Below are 15,678 nucleotides of genomic sequence, written 5' to 3' on the forward strand. Positions count from 1 at the left end.
GTTAAATTTGTCCCTATAACTACTAATGATTATTTTAAAATACACCTTTCACTATTCGTAACTATCCCAAAATACCATTATAATTATATTAAATTTATTCCTATAACTACTTGTAATTATCCAAAAATACCCTTATAGCTATCTACAATCTCTAATCTCTAATTTTATAAAGGGAATTCTCCCTTTGGTATTTTCTTTCAAAAATGTTAAATTTATTCCTATAACTACCGATGATTATTCTAACATACTCATATAATTATGTCAAGCTTATCCCTATAATTGCTTATAATTATCCTAAAATATTTCTATAACTATTTACAAGTGTTATTTTCTTTACCAAAAATTAAAGTATTATAAAATAGAAAGTTGGCGCACGCACATAGCGTGTGCCCATGAATTGTAATAATAAAGTCTAAAATAAAAGATGAAGGAGACCAAGTAGACTTGGCAAAGTGGATCGAGTTGGATAAATCGTGGCGGACTAGGCGGATTATCGGGTGAGAATATTACAATCTATATCCGACTTGTTTAAGTTGCGGATTTATGGCAATTCAAATTGAATAATCCGTGACAGATGACGGATAATCCGTCATTCTCATCCCTAATATAATTTTTTTTTACCATTCAATGAATAATTTATTTTATAATACAATAACCAAAGTTATTTTTTAAATTATAATTTGGTAATATATTAAACATTTAATAACTAATCACAAAATTATAAATTTTTTTATTTTATTTTTCAGAGCATGAATTTAGAAACTTTTATTTTGATCACAAAAAATTGAGTATTTGGGCTTGAATTTGAATGTGTGCATAAGGTGTTTCTAAAGACGCATATAATAGTGTAAGAGTTGAGAGTGTGAGACTAGATTTTGACAAATAGAGCTTATATTAATTGATTTGATGCTTAATAAGGATGGACATATTATATTATTAATGAATTTAAACATTAGTAGTTAGCGGGATATGTGGATATCTATTGGATAAAATCCTAAATTCGCCAATCGACTCATTTAGAAATAGATAAAAAAAAATTTATATCATATTTGATTCATTTAATGTGCAGATAAATTATGAGTCAAATTTAAGTTGATGGATTAACGAATTTTATTCATTTTGCCATGTCTAAGACCAAGGATAAAGAAAAAGATAGCAAATGAATGGCCTAAAATGAAAAGGAAATGTTAAAACAATTTGTATAATGCCGTAATCCTCGAAAGCCAAAGATTGGAGTTGCCGTTGTGTGGTGTCTCCGCTTTTTCTTTAAACTAAAAGAAGATTGGCAATGGCAGCTGTTTGCGGTGGTTTATTACCAAACACAGTCCCCATTCACAAACCCCACTGTTTATATTCATTTTCTCCAATTCGTTCAAAACCCAGCGCGAGAAGGGCACCGTCTGCGGTGATTCGAGGGGATTCCATGGCCGCTGAGAGACTAGAAATCAAGATCGAAAAGAACCCTCCCGAATCCAAGCTCGCCCAACTGGGTGTTCGCAGCTGGCCCAAGTAATGTTATTCATTTTCTTTCTTCTGTGGATTTTTTTTTTTGGTATTTGATACAGAAAAATCTTTGCATCTGTGGTGCTTACATCTGCGCTTTTTTGATTTTTTGGTTTTCTCATAATCTATATCCTTTTCCTCGCTGCTGAGAAATGGAAAAGATTCATAATTTGATAATTGCTAGTTACTTGCTAGGTTTTGTAGTCTATTGTCTTCCCGCCCCACCCCCCCCCCCCCCCCGGGTTTCCATTTTACTTTAGTCCGTTTCCTAAGAACAGTGTCAGAGGAAAGTGACCATTAAACTTTTGTGGCTACCTTTTTAAATTTGTCGACCCAGGTGCACTCGATGGCTTTGTTGATGTTGTATTAAAACTGTTGGATGGAAGACAATGTATTGAATATTTCCCTTACCAGTTTCAGCCTTGGACAAACTTCACTGCGGTTTTGTAGTGTATGTTTGTCCAATTCTGTACAATTCCAAATTCAAATTTGAACGTCATACTCCCAATCCAAATATTGTGGTGGTGTTTACACATGATGTCTGTGACTTTAATGGATTAGGCGGGGTTCAAGGTTATGCCTAAAAAATTCATAATGATATTCCTGGTTTTGGCATAATCTCTGAAAAAATCTAATGCATTAGGCATCAATCGCAATAGCTAGTTTATGTCAAGAAGCCATGTTTGGGGTTCGACTTTAGCCTTGCAGAACTTTTCTGATCAGTGTTCCTGATCATGTAGTTCGCCATTTTCTGCTGTACTTATATTTGAAGTGGATGTGTTGGATGTACTCAACCTTTCCCTGACTGTTATAATATTGAATTAAGGGTTTTTAATTCCTTTTCTTTTTTTTGGTCTTCTTTATTTCTACTATATCATCCTCAAATGAAAGTCACTTTTAGACATCATGTGGTGTTGATAGTTGTGATTCTTTAACATCCAATATAATGATTCAAGCCCCTTGTCCCTTTTGTTATGTTTTTTATTTTTAATGAATAAATCAAGGTGGATCTTGGAATTCCTTCTTGAATATGGTACATGTAATGTAAGTTAGATAACCCATGGTTTGGTATTCTATATTTGCTTGATTTTCAAATAGTCACCAAGATGTTGACAACCAAACGGGCTACCTAGGTTTGGTGTTGACATGTGCAAAATCAAATTGTAAATAGATGGTGAAAAGAAGTAGGAAACATGGGGCACACCAAGGTTGTTAGAATCAGGATTCTAAGTGGGATCGTTGGATAATAATAATAAGGCCAAAATAAAAGATGAAGGAGAAGGAAAAGATAGCAAATGAATGGCCCAAAATAAAAAGGATAATAAAATTGCGAAAAAAAGCATAATTGCACAGTGAATTACAAAATAAGAAAACAAAATTCATGCAAAACGTCTTTGAGAGTGCCCATTTGTATAATCCAAAGTTGTTAGAATCAGGATTCTAAGTGGGATCATTGGAGGGGTCTGCAAGATTGAATCGTAGAATTGGATAAAAAATCATAAGATCCTACTTTCAATGTAAAATAAATATTAAAAAATTATATATGTGGAACTTATGACAAGTCTTAAGACTAAAAATGTGGTTTGTAACTTAGTAAGTATAAGAAGTTGAGAAGTTAACAATAAAAAGAAGAAAAAGAAGAAGAGCACAAAAAGGAGAAGAAGAAGGAGAAAAACTATGCTCACTTTCGTGTCTTTTCAAGAAGGAAAAAATTTGTTTCAAAGCATGCCTCTGCAACTCTGTTGGGCCAGCTGGCTTGGCTCTTTTCTTGGCCGCTACTGATGAAACAAGAATTTTGTGTTGAAGAGGACTGAGGACCCCAGGAACTTTGGTTTTTGAACATCAAAGAATTGTTGCTCAAACAGCGAGACTGCTAGCTGCTGCTGATCTAACATCAGTCACCAGATGGAGGGCTCTCTAGTTGTCGAATACGAGAGAAATTCAGATGTTGGGTTGCTGAATTTCAATGAGTAGAGGACTGAGGTGTCGAACACCAAGGAAGTCAAGTGCAGATTTTGCTGAATCTGTTCACAGATGGGAGGCTGGGAGCCATTTTGCCCACTTTAAAAGACTTTGGACCAAATATAATTTTGGAGCCTTTGGGCAAATAAAAACATGTATTGGGCCACATTATTGAAGCCTAAAAAGGAAAAAAAATCCCAATCCAGGTAATAGAGTAGGATCTGTACGATTCTACTTACGATTCCATTTATGATTCTACAATTTTGATTCTACGACTCTACCGTTTCTTTTACGATTCTACCGTGATTCTACTTGATTCCGATTTTTGTTATGACTTGGATCGTTTTGGTGAATCTGGATCCTAGAATTGTATGATCCTACAATCCAAATCGCGATTTTAATAACCATGGTATAATCCTGTAACACTTAAAAGCCAAATATTGAAGTTGGCATTTTGTGGGGTCTTCCCTCTTTCTGTAAATCAAAAGAAAGATTGGCAATGAAAGCTGTATGCAGTAGTTTATTACCACAGTCCCCATTCACAAACCCCACTCTTTACATTCATTTTCTTCTCCAGCTCGTTCAAAACCCAGCAAGAGAAGGGTTGTAATGCCCCTACCCTCTACATGGGCCCGGAGTGCTACTAGAACATAACATACATGTCTCTCTGATGCCATACATATACAACTCGCCCAAATAAGGGGAAACAGGTGTTCCATACTAAACATGTGTTCCATACTGATCATCATATACATACACAGCGGAAATTACATACTAATACATCCAACACTTACCAGAGTTCTAACTATTTCACACATACATACATAACTAATTCCATATCTTGTTATTACAATCCCCAAAATAAAAAAACTACTATCTATGTCTCACCAGCTTTGACAATATCTATCGACTGTCTAACATTAACCCGGTAGTACACTAGACTCGATCCCTCGAAGGACTTGAAAAATAGTTTGTATAATGGGGCGAGACACCACTCAGTAAGACGGATTATATTATTATCAGTGTATGGCTAGCATGAGTTGTCGTGTACATATATTATTGTTAACATTTAAATACATTTAACTCGCATTCTAAAAACAATACTGCAATATATCTGTCGGCAAACCCATAATTTCATAATAAAATATTGTTGGCTCAATATAGCCTATTCTATAGTAAATATATTCATATATGCCTAGAAGATACAACCTGGTCTACTGAATTAGTGTCGTCACGTGTTCACATACTATTACGACATGCTTCCCCCCATGATGGGTTGTGTGGCCCGTGGGCTGAACCTAGCATTATAGTCGGTCAACTATAGCTAAGTCAAATTAAGTATTAAGTACGATTGTGCCTACCCTATACCCGGAATTTTGCATCAAGAGGGTCACCTGGAATTCTGCATCGGATGGGGCCTCGGAATTTTGCATCGGGGAGTACTACCTAGGTCTCCAATCGACTATCCAATACCAATACTCTCTCTAAGACGTATGGTTGCACTATCTCCTAACATATAGCTACGGTACCGTGCTCGTAACATAACATCATATTCACGGGGCTCTAAAATCATATATGACAATTTACATCATAAAACTGAAATCATAATTCATTTTCATAAAATTGTATAAAACATAAACTGTTCGTAATTTTGTGGAATATCTGTCATATACTGTTTACTAACATCGGTCCCCGATTGTCAATCATAACCCGGCCCTCGGTCCCCGGCTGTCATATCTAATCTCGGCTTATAGTCGTTACAATTCAGTATTACACAAAACCTGTTCATTCATGCCAATTAAAACTGTACTCATGTCACACAATTTTTCACCTGATAAATCATAAATAAAATAACTGCTTGAGAAAACAGACACTGTGCTGAAAATAGGGGTATGAGTATCTCAAAGTTGTTATTTTACTAAAATATAGAGATGTAGTTAAGTATAGGAAAAACGGAGATAATCAACCCTACCACCTTTGGTTCGTATTAAAACACGACTATGGTTTGAAATCCCAAATTTTCAATTGGTGAAAACGTTCAGAAAGTCCAGTACTTTAATCCAAAAATATCATATTCGAATTTAATCAGTTGGTTTCGAAAATAAAGTCTTTTAATCGAACCCTAGGCTCAAAAATCCTAGGAAAAGCCATAACTATATATATATATAAATATATCCAGTATTTCAATCGGTTAAAACTTGCAAAAGTAACTGACATAATATAATCCCCGTACTTGATTCCCGAAAAAAATGACTTGGAACTCCTGAAAAACAAAACCTTAACTTTTGGAGTGGGGCCTGAAAACGAGATCCCACGAGCTGGGAGGAAAGAGAGAGAATTGAGGAGCACTCGTGAGTGATCTGGGGAACTTAGAGAGAGAGAGTAAGACGTGAGAGAGAGAAAGAGAGAGAAAAAATGAGAGTTATAAAATAAAAATATAACTTAGCCCTTAAGTAACCTAAAATATCTCCTTCAAGATATTTATATAAAAATATATAAAAATATCTCCTCCAAGATATTTATATATATAAATATCTATAAATATCTAAAATATCTCCTCCAAGATATTTATTATTATATTTATTTATTTATTTATTATATTTATTTATTATTTTATTTATTTTATTTTCTGTTCGGGTTACTACATTTTCTCCTCCTTATAAAAATTTCGTCCTCGAAATTTGCTAACTGACTCCCATCACATCCACTAGATTTCTACTGATTTGCTGATCTGATTTTAGGAAGAGCCTATGGCCACCTACATAGTAGCCCCGTCCCAAGTTTATAACCTACCCTTGATTGCTTGATTACGCCAAAGTACCTTCACAAGTGGAATCCTCTTAGTACGTAGCTCCCGTTCCTTACGGTCTATAATTTGAACCGGTATTTCATCATATGCTAAAGTGTCCCCGAGCTCCAAAGACTCGTAATTGATCACATGCGAAGGATCTGAAACATATTTCCTCAGCATGGACACGTGGAACACATCGTGAATCCTAGATAGTGCTGGGGGTAAAGCGATCCTATACGCCACCGGACCGACTCTTTCTAAGATCTCAAATGGCCCGACGTATCTAGGGCTCAACTTGCCATTCCTACCAAACTGCATCACCCCTTTCATCGGAGCAATCCTAAAAAATATAGCATCACCTATATCAAACTTCAGCTCTTGTCGATATATATCTATGTAGCTCTTCTGCTGACTTTGTGTTGCTTTAATCCATTCCCTGATGAGCTTGACCTTCTCAGAGGTCTGCTGAACAAGCTCTGGCCCCAACATTTGCCGCTCACCAATCTCATCTCAGTACAATGGAGATCGACACCTCCGACCATACAATGCCTCATACGGTGCTATCCCGATACTGGTCTGATAACTGTTATTGTATGCAAACTTAACCAACGGTAGATATTTAATCCAACTATCCCCGAAGTCCAATTACACGCCTGCAACATATCATCTAGAATCTGGATGGTTCTCTCTAACTGACCATCGGTCTGTGGGTGAAAAGCAGTACTAAACGCAAGTTGAAATCCCAACACTTCCTGTAGACTCTTCCAAAGCCGAGAAGTAAATTGTGGATCCCTATCCAAAATGATAGACATCGGCACCCCATGCTGACTATCTCCTGAACGCAAAGCTCTGCTAGCTTATTCGTAGAATAACTGACTTTAACCGGAATAGAATGGGCAGTCTTTGTCAGTCTGTCAATAACTACCCAAATAGCATTCTGCCCGTGAAGTGCTGATGGCAACCCCGTGACAATATCCATGAAAATGTGCTCCCACTTCCATTCAGGAATGAGAAGTGGTTGCAATGGTCCCGCCGGCCTTTGATGCTCGACCTTTACCTGTTGGTATGTCAGACACTACTCAACAAAATGGGCGATCTCTTTTTTCATATTCGACTACCAGAAAGATTCTCGCAAATCCCTGTACATCTTACTATATAGAGCGAGCGATGTGCCTCCTCTAGAATGACCCGTTTAATCTTAGCATCATTTGGTACGCATATCCTGGTGTGAAATCTCAATACCCCGTCATCTGAGATTTTGAAATATGGTTTCAATCCATTCTGCACTCCCTCTATCTTTCGTCTGAGCTGTCCTGATCTTTTTCCGTAAGGTCGGTTGCATAACTAGGCTAGCAATGAATACCTGGTGATTTCCTTCCACCATCTCCACACCCAACTTTTCTAGGTTCATACTGATCTGATGCTGAACTCCCACTGCCGAGACTGACGCATCTACTGACTTCCAACTTAGAGCATCAGCTACCACATTAGTTTTTCTTGAGTGGTAACTAATGGTACAATCGTAGTCCTTTATCAGCTCAAGCCATCTCCGCTGCCTATTTGGGGTAATTGATATATGAACATATGAATATCTAGTAATATAGAATTTAAAATGCGAAAACATTCAATAACAAAATTGGAAATTTAATAAAATTTCCAGGACGAAGGCCAAAAGCATCAACATATTATCATAGTTCAACATCAAAAGAAAAAAGCACAATAGAAGATTTCAGAGTATAAAATCTAAAAATCCTCCTCAATCATCAGTCATCACTCATCATCAACTAAATTTGCGAAGACATCATCATCTTCCTTTTCATTATCAGAATTGTTTTCTCCAACATCTTTTTCCTCTTCTGTCTCCTCTGCACTATCCACTTGGATTTCATCCTCATCTACAAGTTCCAACTTTGTGGTTCGGCCCCTAGCATTGGTTGCACTGCTTGATGAAGCTCTTCCTCTTGCTCTAGACGATGATGACATATTTGCACTTATTTTTGATCTAGTGTGATGCGGGGGGTTATTTAGTTCAGCAACTCTAGAAACAAAATCCCAAGTCAAAATATCATCTTCAAACACAAAGTTCATCATCCTCATCGGAATCGCTATCCATCCTACCAATCATCCACTCATTACTATCATCAACGTCCTTTAGGAGGATGGGATCAATGGTGTCATGCTTGTCGTACCGACGCTTCAGAGTTCGATTATATTTCACAAATACCAAATCATTCAAGCGTTGCTAGGGTAGCCTATTTCTCCTTTTGCTATGAAGCTGCAAAAAGTTTAAGGTAATGTGGTAAATAATGATTCTAAAAAGCAGTAAACTAGTAGTTCTTGTTCTTTAATAATTAATCCACGATATACTAATGACTTACATGTTGGAAAATGCTCTAATTTCTTTCACATCTGGTAGCACGACACATGAGGCTAAGAATTTTCATAGCAAACTTTTGCAAGTTTGGAGTTGTTGATCCAAATGACATCCACCATTGCACTGTTATAAAATATAGTTTAAATGAATACCTACTAGGTAAATAGAAAAAATAATTTTAAAAAGAAAGAGGTAGTAAAAATGCCACTTTACTTGGTGCTTTTATCTTCCTTTGTCTCACTACCAAACTAATTCCAAAGACGCCACTAGCAATCTTGTATTTTTCCAACTCATGTGAAACTTTATCTTGCATTTCAAGGGTTGGCAGTAACCTTGTAATACATTTGTACAAACCCGTTAGTTTCTTCATCTTGCAAAATGTTGGGGTTTGAATAGAAAATTTTCGAGTTCAAGTAGTGTGCAGTTGCATGCAACAATTGATAGAGTTGGCATCCCCACCTCGTATCAATAATTTCAAATGCCTCCTTGAATTTATCCTCTCTCTCATCGATTAGTTATGGTTTCCTTAACCCTATCCATTGCTTCATAAATGTATCCCATTGCAGGTTTCTTTTCCTCATCAACCAAACGGAGTACACGAACAAATAGGCCTGTCAACTTAAGAGCATAGACAATGGTACTCTAAAAAGTAGGTATAAAAACAATACTAGCTGTTCTTTTGCCGGCTGCCTCCTTTGCCCATTTGGTAGTATTCCAATCTTCAGAAGTAAACATCTTCCTCAAGTTGTTCTTTTGAAGGTGGATTGAATGAAGGGTGATGAAGGTAGTTGCAAATCTTGTAACTGCAGGCCTTAGTAACTCCTTTCTTTCAGTGAACTGTCTCATCAAGTTCACCACACCAACACGGTTATAAATATAACCATTCAAAAACATTGCCCTTTTCAAAGTTGCATGAATTGAAGACATCTTCCCAATATTCTCCAAAATTAAATTGAGGCAATGGGTAACACACGGTGTCTAATATAAATGTGGCATCTTTGCTTCCAACAATATCATTGTTCAAAAATTAAGAAATGAAGCCATTAAAATATTAAAATAAACAATATATACATTATAGAATGTAGTTCTAGAAATAAGTTCTTACGTGCTGCAACATAATTTGAAGCATTGTCAGTTACTATTTGAATCACATTTGATTCTCCAATTTCCTCTACCATCTCATCAAGTAATTTGTACGTCCTATTTGCATTCTGGATAAGATTAGAAGAATCAATAGACTTGATGACACTGATCCCCTTGGAGAGTTCACTAAGAAGTTTATTATGTCCTTATTAGCAGTCGAATCTCTCCAACCATCAGACATAACTGAGCAGCCATATTTTGCGCATTCCTCCTTATGGACCTTCAACAACTCTTTCATTCGACTAACTTCTTGTTTTAGGAATGGAACTCTCACTTCATGATAGCTAAGTATCTTTACTCCAGGACCATATTGTCCAATCGATTCAAGTGCCACTGCAAAGCTGCTCAAACGTACAACATTAAATGGTATTCTAGTATCATACATCCACCTAGTAAAATCTCCCATTGCCTTTTTTTTAATTCTTTCTTGCATGCCTCATTTATTGATGTTTGCTTCGTCTTCTCTTCTTTCCTAGCTTGAATTGCTTTCTTTGGATAAAGAGTAAAAGACAAATCTATAGGTCTCTTCTGTTTTGGTTTCTTCAAATTGGATTGGTATGAACTTTGACTTCTACTTTTACTTCCATCAGTAAGCACTCTCTTGCCACGAGTGTCAATTTCTTGAACTTAATATTATTCATCTTCACCATAATGATCTATATCATCAAAGTTGGGCAATAGCTCATTTTCCTTCTTTTCTATATCTTTCTTCAACATATACTCCTTAATCTCCTCACGTACATGAGGAGGGCACTTAGAGCATTCTTTTACATTTCGAAATCCTCTAACAATATGTTGTATTGCCCGAAATATTCCTCCCCTCGTGACTTTGCCACAAAAATTGCAAGTCAAATTATTTCTTTTGATCATCCAAATGTGCATACTTCTATGCAGATGCTGAGTTTCCACTTTCAAATTCCATTTAAGATTTTAGACTTTTTATTCTAACTGAAAAAATAATGTATCATATATTTCAGGCAAATTAGACAATCACTCATTTTGTATTAGTAGCTAATAGCCTAATACAAGCAATAACCCATTTAAGATTTAAGACTTATATAATGCATTTCCAAACAAATTAAAATATAGTAGCTAAATTCAATAAAAAGAATATTATGTATTAGATATCATTTATAAACTTACATTAAACTAAATATTTAATTAGTAATTACTTATAATATTATAAGAAGCGCCTGTAGGCAGCAGAAAGAAGAGGAAGAGGAAAACGAAGAAGAAGAAGAAGAAGAAGAAGAAGAGCTGAAGAAGAAGAAGAAGAAGCAGTAGGTAGCAGGCAGCAGCACGCAGGCCGTAGTTGGTAAGAAGACTTACGAAGGTTCGAAGGCTTAAAGATGAGCTTGCTGTTGATTTGAAATGTCGAAGACGACGTGACGAACTCATGGATGGTTTGAAGGCTGGCAAATGAACTCACGAGGGCTCCTGCTGGTGCGAAACGAAGTCGCGAAGGGTCGTGCTGGTTTGAAATGTCGAAGACGAACTCACGGTCTTGGTTCAAAGCTTAAAGACGAGCTCGCGAAGGCTTCTGGCTGGTTCGAAGGCTCGTTGACGAACTCATGCTGCTAGTTGGAAGGCTCGCAAAGGCTCTTGCTATTTCGAATGTGCAAGACAAACTAGCGAAGGGTCGTGGGGCTTCAAAGGGTTGAAGAGGGCTAGGGCTTCTGTTTGTTCAAGTCGAATGAGGGCTACGACTATGGCTCTGGCTATTTCTTTGATTTAAAAGACTCAAAATTTACAAGGCGCGCCTCACTGTGCCTATCCCCCCTCTGCGCCTCACGTCGCCTCTCGCAGGTCGCCTCGCCTCACATGGTATGAGGCGCAAGCCTCTTCGTTGCGCCTCGTGCCTAGGAGGTGCGCTTTTAACTACTATGAGTGCATAGAAATTCCCTGCTAACTTTTGTCCTTTCATCACTGTTAGAACGCCTTTACACACCTTCATAACCCCACTTTCAGACGGGACTAAATTCGTTACAATCCAAAGTGCCCAATGAAATTATATTCTTCCATAGATCTGGTATGTGCCTTACATCACATAATGTTCTTACAACACCATCATACATTTTAATTTTGACGTTTTCTATTCCAATTATTTTGCATGCAACATCATTTCCCATTAGAACGGAACCAAAATTAACTTACCTGCAGGTGTTGAACTATTTTTTATTTGGTGACATGTGGTAAGAGCACGCCGAATCTAGGATCCAAGAATCCGTGAGACGATCCGACCCCGATGAAACTAAAAGCATATCACCATCACTGCTTTCTGAGCTTCCTTCTTCTACTACATTTGCTGATTTTGAAGAGCCCTCTTGGTTTTCAGCATTCTCGTTCTTCCTTTTCTAACACTCCGATATTATGTGCCCCTTTTTCCCGCACCTAAAATACCGAATATCCTTCTTCTTCTTGGACTGCGACCAAGACTTATTACCACTCGATGTGTTCCGGAATTTGCTTCTCCTACGTTCTTGGTTATCCTTTACCACATGCCCTTCACCATGTGAAATTTCATTGGTGACCTTTTTTTGATGAAAACCCAGCAGTACGCTTGTTACCTCTTCCAAATTTAGGGTTTCTTTACCCTATGTTAGAGTAGTAACCAAATTCTAATACGTGTGAGACACGGGTAGGAAATTCAATAGCATCAATGCCTTATCTTCCTCCTCGAATTTCACATCAACATGCATCAAATTACTTACAATCTGATTGAATGCGTTGATGTGTTGATTCAAATCTGAACCTTTCGCTATCTTAAGCCAATACAACTTCTGCTTAAGATATAATTTGTTTGTTAGAGACTTAGACATATACCGACTTTCAAGTTTCTTCCAAACAGCAGCAGAAGATTCCTCATCCATGACGTGATATAGCATGTCATTGGCCAAACAAAGTTTGATTATAGCCATAGCCTTCACTTCCAATTCATTCCAACTTATTTCATCCATGCTTTCCAGTTGAACTCCGTATAAAGCCTTCACCATACCTTGTTGCACTAACAAATCTTTAACCTTTCTCTGCTATAAACCAATGTTTCCCATTCCGTCAAACTTTACAACATTGAACTTTGCAAAAGAAGATCCAAAAGCCATTACAACAATGCTCTGATGTCAATTTGTTGTGAAAATTGAATGCACCGCGGAATAAAACAATCTTACAAACGCAGCAACCAACAGTGAAATATACAGAACAACAATCATGCAGATTATAATGAAAGCAATAACAATGACAAAGAATTACGTGATTCGACAATGTCTACATCTACAGGAGCAATTGGCAATGTAATTCTTACTATCTTGTGTCCAAAGACACTTTGTTAAATATTTATGAGTTTTTCGGAGGCTTTCCTTCTAAAACCCAACCTGTCCAACGTCCCAATTCAAAATTTGAAAACAAACGTTGAGTAACCGAGCCAAACTGGCGACGGTTTGCAGAGATACCATCAATGGTTTAATATGGAGAGCAAATAGTCGATGTAACAGGTTTAGAATTGTCGACTGTTTCACTGAATTTGGACCAAACCGTCGACAATTTCCTCCTGCAAGTTAGCATTCCTATTTTCTTCATGTTTTCTATTTGTACATGCCTTCCACTCAATCATATGAGCCACATATTACAACTACTTTGTTGATGTTGTACTAAAATTGTTGGATGGAAGACAATCTTTTGAATATTTCCCTATACTAGTTTCAGTTTTGGACAAACTTCACTGCCGTTTTGTATTGTATGTTTTTCCAATTCTGTACGACTTCAAATTCAAGTTTGAACATCATATTCCCATCCCAATTGGTGTTTACACATGATGTCTGTGATTTTAATAGATTAGGCGGGGTTTAAGGTGATGCCTCAAAAATTGATAATGATATTCCTGATTTCGGCATAATCTTTGACAAAATCTAATGCATTCAACCGCAATAGCTAGTTTATGTCGGGAAGCCATGCTTGGGGATCAGCTTTAGCCTTGCAGAACTTGTTCTGGTCAGTCTTCCTGACCATATTGTTCGTCATTTTCTGCTGTTGAAGAATACTTACTATTTGAAGTGGATGTGTGTGGGATGTACTCAACCTTGTCGTGACTGTTATAATATTGAACAAGGGGCTCTCAAATCCTTATTTTTTTTCATTTTGATCTCCTTTATTTCTACTATATCATCCTCAAATAACAGTCACCATTAGACATCTTGTGGAATGGATACAGTTGTAATTCTTTAACAAATTGTCCCTTTTGTTTAGTTTAGTTCTTTTTTTTTAATTGAATTAATCAAGGTGAATTTTGGAATTCTTTCCTGAATATGGTACATGTCTATGTTAGAAGTAGAACTGACGTCATTGTTGCTGATTCACCACCGAGGATCAGAATTTAAAGATGGGATGCACATGAGTTTTGCACATGTTGAAGAATATAGGAAATAGCACGCTGGTAGTTACCAGTAGGTTCTTGCTTTTGACATGAATTTCTTTAGTAGATGTATTGGTCTGATATATTAGATATCTTATACTTCATTTGAGCAATCACATTTCTTTGCAGCCATTTTAACATGGCATGTTTTGCATTTTGAGTTAACAGGTGGGGTTGCCCACCAAGCAAATTCCCGTGGACATATGATGCCAAAGAGACTTGCTATCTACTGGAGGGAAAAGTGAAGGTCACTCCTGCTGGGTCGGAGAAGTCTGTGGAGATTGGTGCTGGTGACTTAGTTGAGTTCCCAAAAGGAATGAGCTGCACTTGGGATGTGTCAGTTGCTGTGGACAAGCATTACAACTTTAAGTAGTACCCTGCTCAAGTGTTTTGCTTCCTTCTGTCAACAGATGTATGGATTTTGCTACCTGTGAGGTTCTAATACTAGTTGCCAGCATCTTGGTCAAGTACATCTGTTGATCTCTCTCCGTCTGGGTGTGAGATGTCTTCATTGTATGCGCTTCTGTATGCAGATGTAGAAATACTGGTACTCGAAGACTCCTATAATATTAAATGGCCATCTGATAAATTTTAGAAAATTTCCCATTTTTTCTCAATCTTTTCTGTGTTTTTGAAGGGGGAAGGAAAAGAAAGGTCAAGATTTTTGTGCTGGGAGGAGAATGTTTTAGACAAGTCATGTTTGTTCATGGCTGGGAAAGGATTTATGAACTAGCCACAGATGCGAAATAGCTTGGACAAGGCTCCACTGTTTCCGCTTACCAAAGAAAATTTAATGTTAGCAAGTCCAATCTACAAAAAGACATATTACTATGCCCTTTTTGTAGGAGCTAAGCATGCTTGTGCATTCTGTTCCTTTATTTGCTGTTTGTGAAATGTGTTTTTCCCTTTATTTCCCCCCCTTTTTTTCAATTCATTGAAGCAAGCTGATAAATGGAGACTATATCCCAATATCAAGTAGATGAGTCTCTCATCCACAAACTCATTAAAGTAAAGCATTTAGGAAATATTTGGTTTCATTTTGGGAATTTGATGCCCATGGGATTTCATTCTCACATTTATTTGAACATTGAAGTGTAACATGCAAGAATCTTAAGGCCTATTTAGTTGTCAATGTATGCATGTGTGTGTTTATATATATATTATGTTCCAAATAATAATTATAAAATTTCAACTTGTTTTTTAGTTTTCCTACATTCTTATTAAATAGGTGGAAAAAGCTTGTTTAATTGTACAAAACAGCTTGCTTTTTTATTTTTCAAATGTGTGGTAGCATTTGGAATAATGAACTTGGGGGTTTGGATTTGAGTTTGTATGAATTTGAAAGAAATTTGATAACGCAAATTAAAGTACAATATTTGAATTCCACATTCACATATGCATGAGAAGTCAAAAAGATTATTTTTTTTTGAATTTTTTTATATAAATTCTAAAAATTGACCAAACAATGTTGCATTTTTTAATTATTTTAAAAAATAA

At 36.7% G+C, this 15,678-nt stretch overlaps 1 protein-coding gene across 1 annotated transcript; it reads left to right on the forward strand.

Annotated features, from left to right (window-relative positions):
• The first annotated feature begins 1,116 nt into the window (after window positions 1-1,116).
• LOC131159180 (uncharacterized) lies at window positions 1,117-14,780 on the forward strand. The gene is made up of 2 exons (XM_058113891.1): window positions 1,117-1,509; window positions 14,350-14,780. Exons 1-2 carry the CDS (start codon window positions 1,289-1,291, stop codon window positions 14,552-14,554), a joined length of 426 nt encoding a protein of 141 aa, XP_057969874.1. The 5' UTR covers window positions 1,117-1,288; the 3' UTR covers window positions 14,555-14,780.
• The last annotated feature ends 898 nt before the right edge of the window (window positions 14,781-15,678 follow it).

This window comes from Malania oleifera, chromosome 7 (genome assembly GCF_029873635.1).
Source record: "Malania oleifera isolate guangnan ecotype guangnan chromosome 7, ASM2987363v1, whole genome shotgun sequence".
Classification (NCBI taxonomy): Eukaryota; Viridiplantae; Streptophyta; class Magnoliopsida; order Santalales; family Ximeniaceae; genus Malania; species Malania oleifera.